The 18,790-nt window shown below is 43.4% G+C and overlaps 1 protein-coding gene across 2 annotated transcripts; it reads left to right on the top strand.

Annotated features, from left to right (window-relative positions):
* Positions 1-15,699: 15,699 nt before the first annotated feature.
* On the top strand, positions 15,700-18,459 carry LOC147466105 (ABC transporter I family member 17-like). 2 transcript variants are annotated; one of them, XM_086523916.1, is made up of 4 exons: positions 15,719-15,858; positions 16,360-16,662; positions 17,503-17,545; positions 17,818-18,459. In XM_086523916.1, exons 2-4 carry the CDS (start codon positions 16,579-16,581, stop codon positions 18,276-18,278), a joined length of 588 nt encoding a protein of 195 aa, XP_086380042.1. In that variant the 5' UTR covers positions 15,719-15,858; positions 16,360-16,578; the 3' UTR covers positions 18,279-18,459. The 2 variants fall into 2 exon arrangements, with proteins under 2 accessions (XP_086380032.1, XP_086380042.1); XM_086523906.1 differs by lacking the exon at positions 17,503-17,545 and having other exon boundaries at positions 15,700-15,858; positions 16,365-16,662.
* Positions 18,460-18,790: the final 331 nt, after the last annotated feature.

Here is an 18,790-nt window from a genome sequence, read left to right on the forward strand (position 1 = left end):
GGACAATAGCAAAGACCAATCCTTGTTGTCAAATGATGGAAGTAGCAAATGAGTCACACGACCCCAAGAAGACGATATTCGGGGTTCCAATTTGACATATCATAAAAGAATATTCCATTATCTGCTGCAAGCTCCTTTGTGATCTTCCTCGTTACATTTTCTCATGAGTAAATGCATGGAAAGCATCAAAAATCCCATTTATGCTCTCAACTGGTTGCCAATCCGTCATGTTCGATGGATAAATATCTGCACCATATCAAACATGATATCAACCATAGGCCGTCGGGAATAAACATGCACTAAATGAGATATATGCTCAAAATACCATATAGTTGGGTTTAGGGTAACATTAGCCTCTTCCTCATTGGTCGAGCGCCACTCTCTCTCTAGAATTAAAAGGCCCAAAAGTGAGTCCAAAGTTCTCCTAATGTCATACTTTGATTACAAGGACTGCTCCCATTTGACCTTCTCATCCATTTTATGGATTCTTTGTAACAAGATAGCTCACCGTAGTCAATCAACATGACATAGTCTAACCCTAGCTAAAATTTCTCATGTGGTTGTGAGAGGATCTATTAGATTGTCTCAACGGATGACTATTGCTCTGTGCCCTGCTAGTTAGAACAATGTTAGTGGAAGGTGCATCACTAGTCTTCTAAGTTTTCACTTAATTTGAGGAAACATCCTCAAATGTGACTTTCTATACTCAACCTCTTTGATAGACTTTCTTTGCATCTTTGACTTGTTGAAGATAATGTGTGGACTATGAATGATTTTACAAGATTTTGAGTGCCGCAGACAATATCCCATTCTCTGTCACCATAACCAAGGAAAACACACTTGTGTGACTTTGGGTCTAGCTTCTTTTCAAGCTCCTTTGGCACATCTACATATGCCTCAAATCCAAAGACATGCAAATGATCATAATGTTGCTTCTTTTTGGACCACGAATCCTCTACAATTTGATAATTCAATGGCATACTAGGTAATCAATTAATAATGTGCACTGTTGTCAAAATAGCTTTCGCCCAAAACCCTCTAGTCAAATTTGCCATTGAAAGCAATTCTATGACTCTCTCTCTCTCTCTCTCTCTCTCTCTCTCTCTCTCTCTCTCTCTCTCTCTCTCTCTCTCTCTCTTGAATTGCAATTTATCCTCTTAGCGACTCTGTTCTAAGCAAGTGTGCAAGGAATAGTAAGCTAGTACCTAATCCATCTCTTAGTGCCATAAGTCAACAAACTTTGGAGGCATACACTGCACCATTATCTTAAGTTCTTGAACTTTTTGCCTAACTGATTTTCAACTAGCACTAAGAACTGTAATGTAGAGAAGACATTGTCCTGGTGTTTCAAAGGATACACCCACACCTTTTTATAGAGTCATCAATGAAGGTTACAAAGAAACTACCCCCCCCCCCCCCTAGAGACTTGGTTGTCATAGGATCACATAGGTTGTGCTTTCTATTCAACGATAAGTGCTTTGTCCTAGTTTGTTTTCCATAAATGTAGTGTTCACACATAGAAAAGTCATACAAATCTAACTGAGATAAGTAACCAAAATGTTCCATTATTTTTATTCCCTTTTGGCTCATATGGCCTACCTAGCTATGCCATAACTTAGTAGATGGTAGCTCAGCCATCAATATGTAGTCCTCTTTTACACACACAACAACATAGAGTATAAGGTATCAAATTTCTACCCTTTAAGAATCACAAGATTATCCTTTTTAATGACCCAAAAGCCATTCCCAAAGAATCTAATTTCCTACTGAAATCAAGCTCTTTTTGCTAGCTTGGGGACATGTCTTGACATTTCTCAACATAAAATTTGTGCCACCATGTGAAACCAATCTAATTTCTCCAACACTCACAATATCAAGCTCATAAGATTCATCGTTCTTTATTATGCCCTTTGTATGCACATAAGTAGAGAACAAATCTCTATTGGGTGTCACATGAAAACATCACCAGAATCAATAACCCAATTTTGTGGCATCTTCTATAACAAGATCACATGCACTAATATTTGAAGTAAAAACCAAAACATTTGAAGGACCAACCATCTCAAGGATATCATGAGTTTTAGTAGAATCAACCATGTTGATTTCTTCTAATTTTGCTTTGCCATTACCATCACTATCAAGTTTCTTGTTGTCTTCTTCTTGTCTCTTTGAAAAATCTCAGAATCATCCTTCATGTGCCCTTTCTTGAGACAATGGTAACACTCAACAATATGCATAGATCCTTTAAACTTACTATGAGAAGTCTTACAGTCATTACTCTTGCCACAATCCCGATTATGACCCCTCTAACCATGCGAAGTAGCAACATAAGCATCACCTTGCTTAGCATGCTCTATAGGTTTTCTACAAGTCTCTTCACCGAGCAGACTACCGATTACATCATTGTAGACCAATTTTTCCTTAGGTACAAAGTTACTTATGGCTATGCAAAGAATGTCCCATGAGGAAGGTAGAGAGTATAACAAGAAGATAGACTATGCCTCTTTGTCAAAATTGAGTCCCTTTGATATCAATTGACTGAAGAGTATGTTGAACTTATTTAAGTCTTCAAAAATTGTATCACCTTCTTTCATACAAATCTCAAATAGTTATTTCATCAAGGAAACATTATTACTTGTGCTCTTTCTCTTTTACTTACCACACAATTATACCATGAAGCTTTAAAAGTAGCTTCACCAATAATGGCGGCATACACTCTGCAAGATGTCGACAAATAAGAATTCATGTAGATATCACCCTCTTGGAGCTCAAACAATGGCTCTTATTAACCTTTTTGGAACAAGAAGTCCCGAATCTACTCTTTCCATATGAAAAAGTTTGTGTCACCGAACTTCCTAATGTTATAGATGTCTTTCTTAAAAGAAGAGGCCATAACTGCAAGACTTAAACATTATGGTGATAAGACCAAGAAACTATGGTGAGAGTCTAGGAAAACTTTTGCAAAGTCTCCCTTGTAACTGGAGAAAATTCTCAATTGAGAAGGATAGAAAATAATCTTAAAATCAAAGCCTAACATATAAAGAGTATGTGCATAAATTGATTACTGCAATGACCCAAATAGACCACCAACACTTTGTCAAATGTATCTAGCCCTCTCTATATATAACATATGGTAAGGCCTCAAAAGAAGGAGTGCTCTAAAAAACCTATACGATCGAAGGGATCTCAACATTTGAGAATCCCTCCGTCCAAAGGCTCAACAAAAGACATGATTATTGTCAATCTCAGCAATGACTATCTACCAAGTCCAAAAAATGGTCAAGACTACCAAAATTCCAAAATATGGCTCCACAAAACGATATAAGATGGTAGTGTTTGCAACTGAATGTGTATACATGGACATGTCCTACTAGTGAGTAAGAATATACACAAATAAGCATCTCAAGATGCAATTAGTGTAGACCAAATCCCTGTGGGGATACCTGCTCTCAAAAAAGCTCAATACCACTCCTTGTGCTAAAAAAAAATTTCTTATAACACATAACATCTCACAGTTATAAGACTATAGAAAACTCACTCCCAAAAGTGCTTGTGAAAACCCTTTACCCGTATCCATAGTAGTACCTATAGAAGACGAGTAATCCGAAGCCAAAACAAGGCTATGCTCAATCTAGAGAGTTAGTATCTCATGAAATTTACACAAGGCATAAATGCGGCCAAAGCAAAAATGAATATAGCTATCAAGAAACCCTCTATAAAACTTACCAAGAATAAGTAAGTGTGCTTGTTGAAACTAGTGAACCTGGAAATAAAGCTTGTACCTTCACCTGTAGTGTCATCATTGATAACTACGCCTCTGTTGGATTTATTTCTATCGGATTGAAAATTCACCACCCTAATGCCAATGCCAAGATCTACTCCGTGCACTATGTGTGTGTTCTAGGGAATAGCTTGATGACGTGAGCCGGATCGGATGCACCAAGTTTGGTGAGTGTGATGCCAAATTCATCAAAAAAATGCTTGTTGAAATGGTGTTATGGATAGGACCGGGAAGTGTGTGTGTGTGTGTGTGTGTGACATAACGAGAGGAGCGTCGGATGTCACATCTACACTATGTCAATGCCGAAGAAGGAAGAGGACACCGATGACAAAACCTATTTCCAAAGTGAATCAAAAGTCAAACTACGGATCCAAAAGCACCAAAAGATGGGGAAATCCAAAACCCAAAGTTGTATGTGTGTGCAAGCGATAAACATAAATGACCACATTAAATCCAAAACCCAAAGTTGTATGTGTGTGTAAGCAGGAAATAGATGTTCAAATTATCAAGGTCTTGTGGTATGATATGTTCCTTATGGAAATGTGGATTTAATCATAAATGACCAAATTAAATCCAAAACCCAAAGTTGTATGTGTGTGTAAGTAGGAAATAGATGTTCAAATTATCAAGGCCTTGTGGTACGATATGTTCCTTATGGAAATGTGGATTTAATCCCCTTCTAATTTAACCAAAAGCCCCTCTATGCAAGCATTATTCTTGTTACCTACATGCATCATAAATAAAACAACTTTAATTAGCCTTTAATTTATGAATTGCAGGTGTCATAAACATAGTGCACGTGTTATATAGATGTCAACGTAGTATGAGCTTAGGGGCATTTGGGGACCTGATTGGCCATTTATCGGGAGATTTTGCTAGCAATATAAGGATGAAGGAGGATATCTTCTACCCTTACATGTAGAGGATATCATGCACATGCTTTTAAATAGCATAAGAGTGGTGTTCCATGGCTTTGCAAGATTCAATTGAAACGACGGTTTCTTATGTTAGGGGAGAGTGGGGTGATGGGGGTAAAAAGAGAGGATGTCCGTGCCATGCAAGTAGTGGAGGTATATCAATCATGTGGCACTATTAGCTCATATCACTTAACCCGGTTCCATCTTTACTTATGTTGACATCTTCTTTGGTTTTAAACCAAAGCTTGCAAGATTTCTTTAAGATGGTTTTAATTTGAACCACATAAGCTTGTAGCATCTTGCCTCGAGCGTGCGAGCACAAACATTGGTTGGGGAGTGCCTACTTATTGGTGCAGATTCCAAAAGCGAGCTTTAATCTGTTGCAAAGCACATCGTTACTTTTAAAAATGCGAACGTGAAATATACACACAAGAAGTTTTGGACAAATTCTCACAATAATTCCCACATTGTGACTTACCTCAACATCATGAGCTTCTATGAGGGAGGCACAACATACCTAGCTAGGTATGATTGGGGGCAGGGGACCCCCGGCCCGGTAGGGGGGCCGGCGGTCCCCTGCCCCCAATCGTACCTAGCTAGGTATGCGGTGCCTCCCGAGCAGAAGCTCGTGATGTTATGCATTGTATGAAAAAGATTCCGTTTTCCTACATGAGAAAATTTCTAAATCGTCTTGTCATATAGGGGAGGCCCGCATGGTAATAAATACCCTTTTTTGAAACAAAGCAAGCGCTTGTTGGCGCCTTACTGGATTGCTGGTTGTAGGGCATGTAACTTCGAATGCCGACTACATGTACCGAAGACAAAAAGTACATGTAGTCGGCATTCGAAGTTACGTGCCCTACAACCAGCACCCTTACCCTAATGAAGATCTAGGAAAGTGAGCTATTGGATCACTCCTAGCTACTCGAAGTTGGAACTCGACATACTCCAAGACGCCAAGTTGTTTGCAAGTGTCCAGGAGGATCAAAACTAATTCTAAAAACGAATTTGTGTATGTATTTTTGTAATGGACCTGTCTTCATGCTCCATCTCGTGATGATGTAACCTTTCTATAATATATATAATATATATTCACGCATATTTATTTATCAAAACAAGTAATAAAATCACAAGGCGTGCCTGTAAATAATACTTCATCTAAAAGGATTGGGAGCGTTCCAAAGTTTCAACCCTCTGTTTTGAGGGTTTGCACAAATCCCATCCATCTATGTCTTGTGTTGTCTTCTTCCTTTGGGTGCTACCTTGTGGTCAAACATGCTTCCTAGATTTTGATCAAATTGGTTTCTTCCTATCACCAACATCCAATGCTATTATTATACACGTTTTAATTTTTTCTTTTTTTTGTTTTGTTGTTAATGTATTAATGTTATCTTTGACTGTAGCAAGGCCGGTTGTAGATAGAAGTGGTGACAAAGGTAAATTATACGTTTTTTATATATTTTTTCTTTAGATTTTAGTCATGACAACAATTCCATCAATGCTTTACATAGTTCTTTTTCTAGAGTTCTTATTATTACATTCAACAAATAAAAACTCACTTATCTTTTGTCCCTTACCTTTATTAGTGAAAAATAAGGCCCAGCCAAATTAAGTAGACTGAAATTGCTAAACAAACATTTTAATGCAAGAAGGCCCAAACTTGATGCATGAGGTTGAGCTCTATGGAAGCTTACTCGATGAAGTTGAGATCTATGGTAGCACAAGCCCAAACTTGATCGATGAGGTTGAGATCTATGGAAGCTCACTAGATGAAGCCCAACGTTAAAAGTATACAAAGGTTTTTTTGGCAAGTACAATTATTGTTGGGCAAGGCCATCTCCAATATTGCCTACACAAAGAGCTCTTACCAAGAAGAGGGCCCCAACTTGGACTATGGAGGCCAATAAAATGATAGCCCCCCATACTTTGGAAGGCCCTCAGAAGTGGGCACTCACTCGAGACATGTTACAAAAGGGATAGCAAAAACGCTTGAGCAAAGTCTTCCCCACTACTTTTAATCAAACAAGAACACATAAAAAACTTTACGTTGGTGGCATATTCCAGTTGCTCATAAGCTGGTCTGTTGTTGCAATGAGTGGATAGCATTGTAGGAATCTATTGGAGCTCGCGCAAAATTACTTGCATGTGATAGATTGATGGCCACCTGTGTGTAGCAAGGAGTCAATGAGGTCTTTATTTCGTATGTGCTTATGCCACACCATGTGTTAAAGAATGTGAGACGATAAGAGGAACGTGGGTAGCATATTCAATGGGTCTTTTTCTTTATTTTATCAGATAAAGTCAATATCTGGCACTATCAATGGGGAGCTGTGTTGTGTGTGCACAAAGGCGTGGGGTGATGTTGAGTAGGTAGGTGACATGCATCCTTGCTCTTCTTATCACCTGTGACAAGAGCTGCTCAGTAGCCACCAAGTGAATAGATTTGTTGTGCATGATAAGCACAAGCGACAAGGAAGGCACGAGCAAGGCCATGGTGATTTGGCTTGAGGGGATGTCGAGTGCATGCTGGGTAGCAAGGGGTGCCTTGCACAACCACTCACAATACTTTGAGGAGGCAGCTATAACAATGTAGGCTGCAGAGGGGAGGTGCAAGCACTGAGCAGCCATCATACCGACCTGAGAGCTATACAAGGTGATGGCAAGTTCAGCAACAACACTCCATGTTGACAAGGGTGTCAAGTATGTTACACAAGACTAGCCTCTTGAGAAAAACTTGAAAGTTATTAAATTTTCCCATCAACTAACAACTACCTGCTTGAAACCTTCAAATGCCACCTTTGCAAAAAGCATGACCACAGAGTTCATACTTATTAATTGAAAGGTTGGTTAGTTCCAAACTTCCTCATGGCAATATCCCTACTCTTTGGTCCAAGTTGTTGGCAAAAAAGTTTTCTCACAGCACTGTGTTTAGTTTACCTTTTGGTCGTCACCAACTTGGTTACTAAGATAGATATTTCATTGACACAACCTCCTGTATTGGCATTGACTCTTTCTACATGTGAAGTGCATCAAAAACTTGATGCCTTTTTCTTTTTTGTCTTCATTTTAACAAAGTATGAGTCAACTCATTATTGCCATGTTGATGAGGCCATGGTTGGTTGTGAAAGACCACACAAAAGGAAACACATGACTTTGAATGCCTTTCAAGGCCTACAATTGAAGAACTAGAAGAAAATAAATCCTCTTCCCCCAAAACCCTACTAGACTTCTCCTCATGCTGGAATGGACGCTTATTGAGTGGGCAAATGTTGGCCAGCATGCTTCTGGAGAGATCATGCAATAACCCAACAATTTCATGCAGTGACCCAACAATTTCCATATTGTGATAGAATAAATTTTCACTGTCCATATCTTGAGACGAGACATAACCGCTTTCAAAGTGCACAATTCTATTTATCCTCCAATACCTTTGACACAGATCCACAAATGTCATACCTCTAAATCCAAGAGTTTGTTTTTTATGCCTACTTGCCTCTGCATGTGACTCAAAAACTAGGAGCCTATAATTTCAACCAAGTATTATATTATACATGGTTCTCCAAGGTAGGCAGATAGGTTGCTCTTACAGGTCTAACGTCCCATGACGCCCTTGTAGGGAGAAGGGCTCCTCTGCTAAGATGTTAGAAATAGCTGTCATTAAGAAGCAACTACAAAACAATGTTACAAAAAAACCAAACTAAAATTAACACAATCAGAAGAACTTGTCAGGATAGGAAACATAAGCACAAGGCCATGGATGGTTCCAGACTTGCAAGGAGTACTACCAGTAGCACGAGAGGGAGCTCTCCTTGAAATGCTGCAGGTATTAATTACAAGCTCGTCTTCTTTCAAACTGTTGGAAACCATTTCGAGTGAAGCAACATAATCAATAGCCCACCCTTGACACCTATAATGCGCTGCAGAAGAGGAGACATTAATGAATGTTCAAGAGGCGCATGTGGCATGCTCAAGAGACTCTGTGTGTGTGTGTGTGTGTGTGTGTGTGTGTGTGAGAGAGAGAGAGAGAGAGAGAGAGAGAGAGAGAGAGAGAGAGAGAGAGAGAGAGAGAGAGAGAGAGAGAGAGAAATGAAATGAAATGTTATATTAACGTCTTCAAAAGGCCATAATGACCTATGAGACCCGAAAGTTACAAAGTGGTGGATCTGATACAAAGTCAAAGTAACAAAATAACAAAATAACCTAACAACAGTACAAAACAAAGATATATATTATGGGGTCCTAATTGATCGATGTGAACCAAGCAAAAGACTAAGCAAAAAATGGGCGGCTTGTTGGGATAGCTGAATCACAAGAGATCTAGCATTGGTCGTTGGCGAATCTCATCAATTTCCTCCATGGTTAGTAGTCTGACCGGGCGTCGTGCATGCCTGGCCAGTGTGCTCCGAATTTTCTGCCGTAGCCTCCGTCGATGCTGTGTAGTTCTTCACTGTCGCGGGCGTCTGGATTTCCCCAGTTCAATCGCTCGGTCAATCAACGTACCTCTGGTGTGAGACGAGGGGGAGCTCTGCTGTGGGAGTGGCTCTTGTGGCTGTCTCGTGTCTGCTCTGAAGAAGTCGTGATCCATCTTTGAGACTGGCTAGCCTTGACATTCATCAGGCTATCTCTGTGTCTGCGCAGCTCGAGCAAGAACAAACCCAGACATCTCTGATCTTCATATCCCATGACTCTTGAGAGTGGTCCAAAACCTTCTCTGAACAAGCAATGGAAGCGGCCTCGTATCTCGTAGTAGACGGGGTAGCGACATGTATAGTGTAGCTCTGTCTCAGGTTCCATGTTACACAAGGGGCATGTCCTGTCCTCTACTGGTACTCCCATGTATCTCCCCGTCTCAATCCGCAACTGGTGAGAAGATGTGCGTAACTGGCCAATAGCACATCGTATCCCATGAGACAAGTGGATATCCATATATCTGGGTCTCGCCACAAAACCATCTTCCGTAAGCTGGAGAAGATGGTCTTTGTAAAAAGCCATCTTCGTGCCCAATTCCTGTGCTGGTTGTATCCATGTCCTTCTGGTGCCTAGCTGGGTCAGGTCTTGGCGTATGAGCTTGGTGATCTCTGACTGTGTAAGGGTGAGAGATGGTGCATCCAATGAGTAATGGAATGGTGGCAGCCGGTCTATGTTGAACCCATGTGCCTGAAACCATGATGTCATCTCCCCATACCAGCATGTTGTATCTCCTTGTATGGCTAACTGTCGAGAGGATTCAAGTGCTATGCGAGCATATCTGTCTCTAGGAAGTGCCCATGTGCGGTTTATGAAGGAGACTGATCTAGTGAGCGTCTCCACCACAAGTGGGGGGGCCGCTAGCTCTTCTCGGATAATGGCCCGTGGTACTGATGCCTTGGCTCTAATGAGCCGCGAGATCATAGAGACGAGAGGTTTCTCCATGTTCCTCCATCCGTCTGAGCGACCCGTCCTCCCGTGGTGATCCAGTGAAGGTCCCCATATCTCGGTTCCATAGAGCAATGATGAAGCCACCAAGGTGTCAAAGAGCCAGAGCTTCATCCGGGGCTCCTGAAACTGAACCTGCGACGAACACATCCTCTCCACTCTACGCAATGCTGCGTGGGCTCTAGTAAGTCTGGTTTCTGCGGCTTTTCTGAGTGAGAATGTAGGTCCGCTAAAAACCACTCCAAGGTAAGTGTAAGCGTTTGTGTATTCCACAGTCTCCTGGCCGTATGTGAGTGTAAGTGCTGACCTCCTGATCCACTGTGGGGTGGTATTAAACACCATAACCTTGGTTTTACCCAGGTTGACAGACAAACCACTTTCGTGGGCAAACGTATGCAGAGCATCCAATTGACGTTGCATTCCCTCTCGCGATTCGGAGATCAACACTATGTCATCAACATATAACAAAAGTGGAATCCATGTCCCTGCCAACTGAGCACCTTTATCCCCATCGTTGTCAATGTAGTCAGAAATCTCATCCACATACATACCGAAAAGAGTGGGAGAGAGCGGGCAGCCCTGCTTCACCCCAATAGTGGAGTGAACCGGTGTAGAAAGTCCCTCCGGGGTGCGTACATGCCCCACTACTGATCTGTACAATGCCATGATCCCCCAAATGAGTTCTGTGGGTAGTCCCATTTCCTGTAATCTGCGCATCAGTCTAGCTCTAGGTACCGTGTCGAAAGCTTTGCGAAAGTCCACAAAGCTACAATAGATCCGTCTCCCATGAGATCTGCCTTCCTCGATGATGGCCATGAGTGTTAAGATATGGTCAAGAGTAGAGAAGACTCTCCTGAATCCTGCCTGCCCAGTTGCACATATTCCTTCCCTCTCTACCCATCTACTCAGCTGTTGCTCAAGAATGAATGCATACAACTGTGCCAGTGTGTGCCCAATCATAATAGTGCGATAATTCCCAGGCTCCATGGGGTCTCTTGATTTGAAGATAGGTACGATCATAGATAGGCTCCAAGTGTCCAATAGGCCCTCACACATGGCACAATTAAACATAAGTGCTAGAAGCTCTGCTAGTAGGTCTTTGGCATGCATGAAATGCTCAGCTACTAGGCCCTCATGATCATATGCTCTCCCAGTCTTCATCATGTCAATGGCTTTCTTCACCATCTCAGCAGTGAAAAAGACACATGTATGTGGGCATGGGTCGGGGGGGTTGGGTAGGGGCGGCTGTCCAGGTACTGTGTACAAAGATGATGCGTACTGACCCCAGGTCTCTGTGGAGGAAATAGCAAGGGGGGGACTACTCATGAAAGAGCCGCCACGCCTCACGCGAGTCTTGACTCAAGAATAGCTGATATAGATCCTGCTCGAGTCTAGCCAGAAAAGCCCTCTTCTTCCGCCGCACCAGGCGTCGGAAGTCCATCTGTGATGACTGTCTATGAGTGACGTCCCCCAACAACACCTCCCTCTGAAGTCTGGCTCTAGTTTGGCGGCACTCCTCATCGTACCAGCTGTTCTGAGGCATGCTCCCAAATCGGCGGCTCTGCTCAGGCTGGGTGTGTGGGTATGCTTCAGCTGCTGCCTCATGTAATGTCTATGTCAGTATAGTAGTTAGCTCCTCCAGAGGTCGCCCCGGGTTCTCAGTGCATAGGCGTCTGTAGATTCCGTCCATGTATACAGAGTGTGTCTCCCTTGTGAATGTGTAGCGAGTAGGGACTGCTACTTGTGGCCTGTGTGCTGCACTGAAATGGAAGGAGATGGTCATCGACACCAGAGCAAGAACCACCGCCACCCCCACCAGTCTGGGCCCAACTGTGAGATCCTCGATACTAGAGATGAGATTCGGTTGTGCCATGACATAGTCCACCGTGCTGGCTCCATGTCTGTGTGGGAAGCGTGTAAAGCCTCCCGCAGCAGGAAATCTCTGTAGGCCGTTCAAGATGACCAATCCATGTGCAGTGCCCATGTCTATCAGGTGTCGCCCATACTCAGTATATTCCATATCGTGTGATAGTCTGGAAAGGTCCGTCTCTGCCACATCTATCTCTCTTAGCATCTCCTCTGAAGTATCATAAAACACTACTTGGTGATGGGCAGTCCTAGCATTGAAGTCCCCGAGGATGATAATGTCACCGTCCCTAGAGAACTCCCATATGTCAATTTCCAAAATAGAGAAAGGGGACTGTCCTTTGGGTGGTACATAAACTGATGTACTCGGGGGAAAGTAAAAAATAGCTAGATAGAGGTATCTGCCTGTCTCTGCTTTCAGTCTCACCCACATGTACCTAGCCTGCTCGTCCCTGCGGGCTATATGTATCAGTGGCTGCAGATCCTCTCTAAATAACACTGCCACTCCTCCCGAGCCCCGCCCTCTGTGCTCTGAGCGTGTTTCCTGTCTGTAGGCTGTCTCCCAACTATATCCACTGATGTGAGGCATGGATTGCCCAGGGGCCTGGTGTGTCTTAGAGTAGAAGATGATATCTCTTCCAGTAAAGCTATCCTCAAAAGCACCCACATCAAGACGCATAGATCCATTGCAATTCCAGGCAGCTACTTTGAGTGTGGTCCCATAAGTCTCGCACTGTCATGTGGAGCGTCGCTCAAGTATTACCACTTTTCCGTCTCGGTAAAAAGCGATCTTGCCTTTTCCCCTGGCCGCTCTAATCTCCGGCATTACTTCCTGCATATGAGCAATCTGCGAGAGGGTGAGATCGTCCCCAAGAAAGATGCCAGACTCTTTAAGAGTTGGTCTTTTCTTCAAGAATGACTTCTTTGCTTCCATGGAGGTAAAACGGAGGATGAGTGCTCTTTCTTTTGAGGTTTCTCCACTGCCTCCATTTTTCTTTATGTTGCCCACTCTCCATGCCCTTGTGTGTGTCGGCTCATGAATCCCCATCAAGGTTGTGAGTTCTTTTACTTCTTCGTCCACATTGCCTTTGTCTTTAAGACCGCAAATTCTCACATGTAAAGCGCGCACCCTTCTCCTCTGCTCCTCCTCTAGTGTCTGGTTAATGATGTTGTTGGGTGTGGACGTGGACGTTATCTCCTTGTCTTTTCCTTTCTTGGCCACCTTGATCCATTTCTCGGCTTCGTCTGCCTTCTGTTGGGTTTTGGTAAGAACATCCACCCAAGAAGTCATCATTTCTTTGCGTTGTTCTTCTCCCTCTTTGATGGCCCGTACTTGTTCCTTGATCGTGTTGATTTCTTCAATTACTGAGGGTTGCAGTTCGCCCTCTTCCAGTGTGTTTCTTGATCGGGCTTCGGCGAGTTCTTTCTTGAGTGATGTGATCTCTTCCTCTTGGGTCGTCACTTGGTCTTCCAGCGTGCTTATCTTGCTCTCTTGGATCAGCACACGTCCTTCGAGAATGTTTATTGTGCCCCAGAGATTGCGGTTCATCTTGGTGATGGTCTCCGTCATTTCCTCTTTGCATTTTCGAATGGCATCCTCTAGGGGGTCGGCTTTTTCGTTCGTCTTCCTCATGTTTGATCGCCGTCCGCAAGGGGTTAGATGCGTGTGTGCACCCACTCTAGCAGCTAGCGCGTCACTGGATGTACGTGTGCACCCACACTGGCGACGATCGCGACGAATGGCGGAGTGCGAGGCGGTGTGGCCCGGTCAGTATGTTCAGCTGTGTGGGTGTGTGCGCGCGCCTCAAAAACAAAATTGAAGGAGGGGGGGGGGGGTTGAAATGAAATGAAATGTTATACTAAAGTCCTCAAAAGGCCATAATGACTTATGGGGCCCGAAAGTTAAAAAGTGGTGGGGGCAGGGGTGGGGTCAAAAATAAATAAAAAATAAAATAAAAAATTTTACTTCCTATGCGTAGAAGAAGGGGGGGGACACCCTACGCGTTAAATTTTTATTTTTTATTTTTGGGGGGGGGGGGGGGGGTTTGCAGAGGCAACGCGAGGAGGGGGAGGCATTGGGCGCGGGGCTGCAGGCGGGCAAGGTTTGCAGGCAGGCACAACAGCGAGTAGGGCGAGGGGGCAGCGAGGGAGCAGAGCGAGCGAAAAGGGCAGCGGGAGAGCAGGGCAACGCAGGAGAGAGAGAGAGAGAGAGAGAGAGAGAGAGAGAGAGAGAGAGAGAGAGAGAGAGAGAGAGAGAGAGAGAGAGAGAGAGAGAGAGAGAGAGAGAGAGAGAGAGAGAGAGAGAGAGAGGGGAGAGCAGGGCAGCGGGCGAGCAGGGCAACGCAGGAGAGAGAGAGAGAGAGAGAGAGAGAGAGAGAGAGAGAGAGAGAGAGAGAGAGAGAGAGAGAGAGAGAGAGAGAGAGAGAGAGAGAGGAGAGCAGGGCAGCGGGCGAGCAGGGCAACGCAGGAGAGAGAGAGAGAGAGAGAGAGAGAGAGAGAGAGAGAGAGAGAGAGAGAGAGAGAGAGAGAGAGAGAGAGAGAGAGAGAGAGAGAGAGAGAGAGAGAGAGAGAGAGAGAGAGAGAGAGAGAGAGGTCACTTGGCCTTTCAGTCGTCCATCAACTCCTCTACCCTGCCTCTTGGTTGTATAGAAGCAGGTCACCGCTAACCAGCCATCAGTCATCACAGCCCCTGCCCTTGCCTTGTAGTGAAGAGTCATCAACCCTACAAGTGCGCTCCCATCACACCCAAATTTTCCTCCAGATGGGCTCTCATCGCCCTCAACACCTTTGTCATACTGCTACCTTTTATCGCTCCTACCTGGCCCACTAAACCTGGCATGAGGCATGAAGCTCACCATTTGGGCACCCACAACCCCTTCTTTACTCCCTCCCATACGTGGGCACCCCAATCAGCTAATGTCCCTCATCATGGGTTGGCTCCAATCATGCCTGATCATGCCCGTTAATTTACCCTCATGCATTTCAGCTCCATTGTGACCGTTAGCTCTATACTGACCCGGACTCAGCAATCCACCTCATAGCCAAGCACATTAGCCAAGCAAAGCTGCTAAAGCTGGCCCGCAATTGACACCTGTAGGTGACATGGATGCTAAAGCGCGCCGTTGATGAACTAAGGCAAGCAAGCACTCATCCCTACACCACAACAAGCTTCTCCAGGAGATGGCAGAGCAGAAAACCAAAGGGCAAAAGTCTTCCAACACAATCTTCTGCATGCCGTAGTGCCCCCTTCAAAGCCCATAAATCCTCTACTCTGTAAACGTGAAACGACTTGGAACAAAAGACCAAACCCTTACAAAACTGCACAGAGCCTAACAACACGCACGAACAACCACGGTAGATAGCATCGCAAAGCATAGGAGGAATTACTCCCTAGAAAAAATACACCTATAATCATAAGGTTCCTAGCCCTACACCTTCACTTCCCTACTCACCCACCTTCAGTTCCCTCCAAACCTATTCTATTTATCTACCGACCCACCCACCCACTGTGCAATGATGGCAACTACACGATGCTTTATGCTTGCTTCTCAAGATCACCATTTCAATGTTTCATCATTTTCATGACACTGTTTTGCAACAATGAATGCCCACTATCTTATTTCAACAATTCAGCATTTTTGGCCTATCATAAAATGCTTGAAAATATAACTCAAATTTTTTTCTATTTAGTCAGCAAAAAGAGAAGGCATCTCTATAGCCTAAGCCCTTTGGGCAGGCCAAAAAAAAAGGAGGTCAAAAAGGAATACAGTGCTAGGCGCTGGTGCTGGTGCCATGGCGCTTGGGAGCCGGCCCTTGTGCTCGCAGCTGGCGGGACTACAGCCTCATACCTTCCGCAACTCCCCACATAAGTTCATCTCGGTGAGCCCTTCCTGAGAGAGAGAGAGAGAGAGAGAGAGAGAGAGAGAGAGAGAGAGAGAGAAAATCTAGTGTGTAATTTCCGCTTACAGAAGGAGAGGGTAAAGTTGTGATACCAGGGCTGTCTTGCCTGGATGCTTTGATTGAACAAAGTAAACTGTATAAAGCCTTCTTGGGTGGTTTCCATTCATGGGGTTAGTGATAAAGCAGTAATGGCGGAGGCCATACTTACACACCGATTGCTTTAACCACCCCAAGTGATATTTTGATCATGTTCAAGATGCCTCCATGATGAATTTGTGTATGATAAATGTCATAATGCAAAATACTTGCAATACAAGCCAAGATATATTCAAGCGGGGTGCCCCTTGAGATTCTATGATGGAGGTCACTGAACCCACAGAGGGCTATACTACTAATCGTATCATGATGATGGGGCCATTGGTTTGCTTAGTGAGTTATGCCTTTATCTGTGCTAAATGAAGGGTTTTGTGCATTATGCAGCACAGTCTATTCGAGGAAGCATTGCATCTGAGGTCAAGATTAAAGTGCACAATTTGTGGAAGAAAGGTTCCAACGGCGAAAAGATATTAGAAGGCATCAGTTTTGATGTGAGGCAGGGGGGAGTGCATGCTCTTATCGGTCCTTCTGGGAGTGGAAAGTCGACCGTTTTAAGAGCATTAAATCGTCTGTGGGAACCTCCTCCTTCTTCCATCTTCCTCAATGGCCAGGATGTCACCGTTATGGATGCCATCAGCTTGCGCAGGCGTGTTGGAATGCTTTTTCAGACATCTCATCTTTTTCCAGGTCAGCCTTTTGAAGAAGATCTTGTATGGTTTGACAGTTAGTCTATTTCACACCATAAGTGACAAATGATGGAAAAATTTTATGGAGTTTGTGCCATATATCCCATGCAAACTGTGTGATTTTATTGCTACCCATTAGAAGTTGCTCAATACAATTGGTCACATGCATGTTGCAGGAAAAGGCACAAGTCATTGAAAGAGAAGTTCCTTTCTTTCTGCGTTGAAATTTTCTACCGTAGTCTATCAGTGTGAGAAATGTGATCTAGGAAAGGAACACGCAAAAATATATTTGAAACAGAAGAGCAAGTCTTCCAATTAAATTTTTGAGAATTTATGACAAAATATTGGGGTATTTTGGGAAGTTTTAAAATTTAAGGGGTATTTTCGTAATTTTCCCAAGAATCTATGCTTGTGGTGGGAGTGTTTAATTTCTCAGTGGGCACCCGGTTCTTCTTGTTTGCTGCATTGGCTCCATACCAACGAAAATGTCTCTTGATAGTAATATAATCCCTTTTCTCCTTCAAAGTTTGTGTAAGGAGGTACTTAATAATGAAAACAAACTTGGCATTATGCATTGGGTTGTGTGGTTGTCTCTCTTGCTGAAGGTATACAAGATGAAAGTGATTATCTTTACTGCTTTGCTTGACAAGGAATGGTGTTAGGTGTGCATGTGTCAAGTTTTGGAAATTTACGTGCCGTGTAGTTTTAATAGTTAATGGCATTAAAGACAGTCACTGTGTTTTATAGGAGCTGAGAATTTACAAATCTGATGTCTTCTTGTTGTTGTGGGAATTCGACGCTAACGATTAAATTTTTGTCTTATGTCCATGGTGTGCATCAGTCCAAAGTTGAGCTTTTGAAAAGAATAGGTGAATGTTATTCAAGTAAGTGCCTAGTGCCTATCGGTTATTGTGCCCGATCAAAACAAATTTAATTATGAGTTGTTTTCATCAAATTATCATTCAGTGAATCTAAAATGATGATTTATCTTGTTCTAATATGTGCATGTGTGTCTCTGGATGTTTTGTGTATATATTTTAGTGTCTCTCTTGCCTGGCTATTTAGCTCATAAGATTTAAGCTATTTCACACTTCCATGTAAGGGTTACAATTAAGTTGCTGCTAGTGCTGAAGAGAGACTGAGTTTGTACTTGCAGGAACCGTGGCTGATAATGTCAAGTATGGGCCATCTTTGATAGGCAAACAGCTGTCGACCAATGAAATAGAGAATCTTCTGAGTTTAGCAGGGTTTCCTGATCTTGACCCTCAGTTTCTGGACAAATCTGTTAATGAGTTGTCTGGAGGTGAAGCGCAGCGGGTTGCGCTTGCACGAGCCTTAGCTAACAAGCCGGAAGTGCTTCTGTTAGATGAACCTACGAGCAGCCTCGATCCTGTTTCGACAAGGAGCGTGGAGAACACAGTCATGCAGTTGGTACAGAGTGGCGATTTGACAGTGGTGATTGTTTCTCATAGTTTGGAGCAGATTGGTCGCCTTGCTGGTGATGCCACTGTCCTGTATCAAGGATCGCTCTTAGAAACTGGACCTTTCTCCGAGGTAAGGAGCAGTGACAATGCTGTTTTGGCAGAGTTCTTTGCCAGTTCAAATTCAAGTTCATGAATATCTGTTTTGTTATCTCTCAGCATAAATAGAATTTGTAATGCTGCAAATTATTGCAAGCAAGAACAGGCCATTTATTGCAGGATGCGAAGTTGCCTGTTTGGTTCATTTGCTAGCAAAGTATAGGATAGCATGGCTCATTGTTTGTTAACATTTGCATACTAACCAGGGTTTGGGAAGAGACAGGGTTGCACTCAGCCTAGAACTTGTTCACATTGGGAAATTCCCTCTCAATCTCTCGTGAGAAGGATTTTGCATTTTACAAGTTTTAGTTATATTTTTGAGATTTCTATATTGAAATTCTAATGGTAAATTCCTTCCCAAATCTCGATGAAAGGATTGAGTTCCTCTTCTCAAAAAATGTATTCCCGAACGTTGGTATTAACTTGAAACGTTCTCCAGGAGAAGCGATCTTATGTAGACCATGTGCCTGCTATGATAGTTGCATACTGATGTGTTATAGATGGGGGTAAACCTCAGGTCATTTAGGCTGTGACTCATGTGGAACCCTA

The sequence above is a fragment of the Adiantum capillus-veneris genome, chromosome 1 (assembly GCF_014529385.1).
Source record: "Adiantum capillus-veneris isolate H3 chromosome 1, ASM1452938v2, whole genome shotgun sequence".
Classification (NCBI taxonomy): domain Eukaryota; kingdom Viridiplantae; phylum Streptophyta; class Polypodiopsida; order Polypodiales; family Pteridaceae; genus Adiantum; species Adiantum capillus-veneris.

Bases quoted from the DNA above. Each gene is read 5' to 3' on its own strand.
- LOC147466105 (XM_086523906.1), top strand. From the start codon at position 15,772: ATGGCGCTTGGGAGCCGGCCCTTGTGCTCGCAGCTGGCGGGACTACAG. The intron at 15,859-16,364 runs GTGAGCCCTTCC...TATGCAGCACAG, and splicing joins CCCCACATAAGTTCATCTCG to TCTATTCGAGGAAGCATTGC. The intron at 16,663-17,817 runs GTCAGCCTTTTG...TTGTACTTGCAG, and splicing joins GACATCTCATCTTTTTCCAG to GAACCGTGGCTGATAATGTC.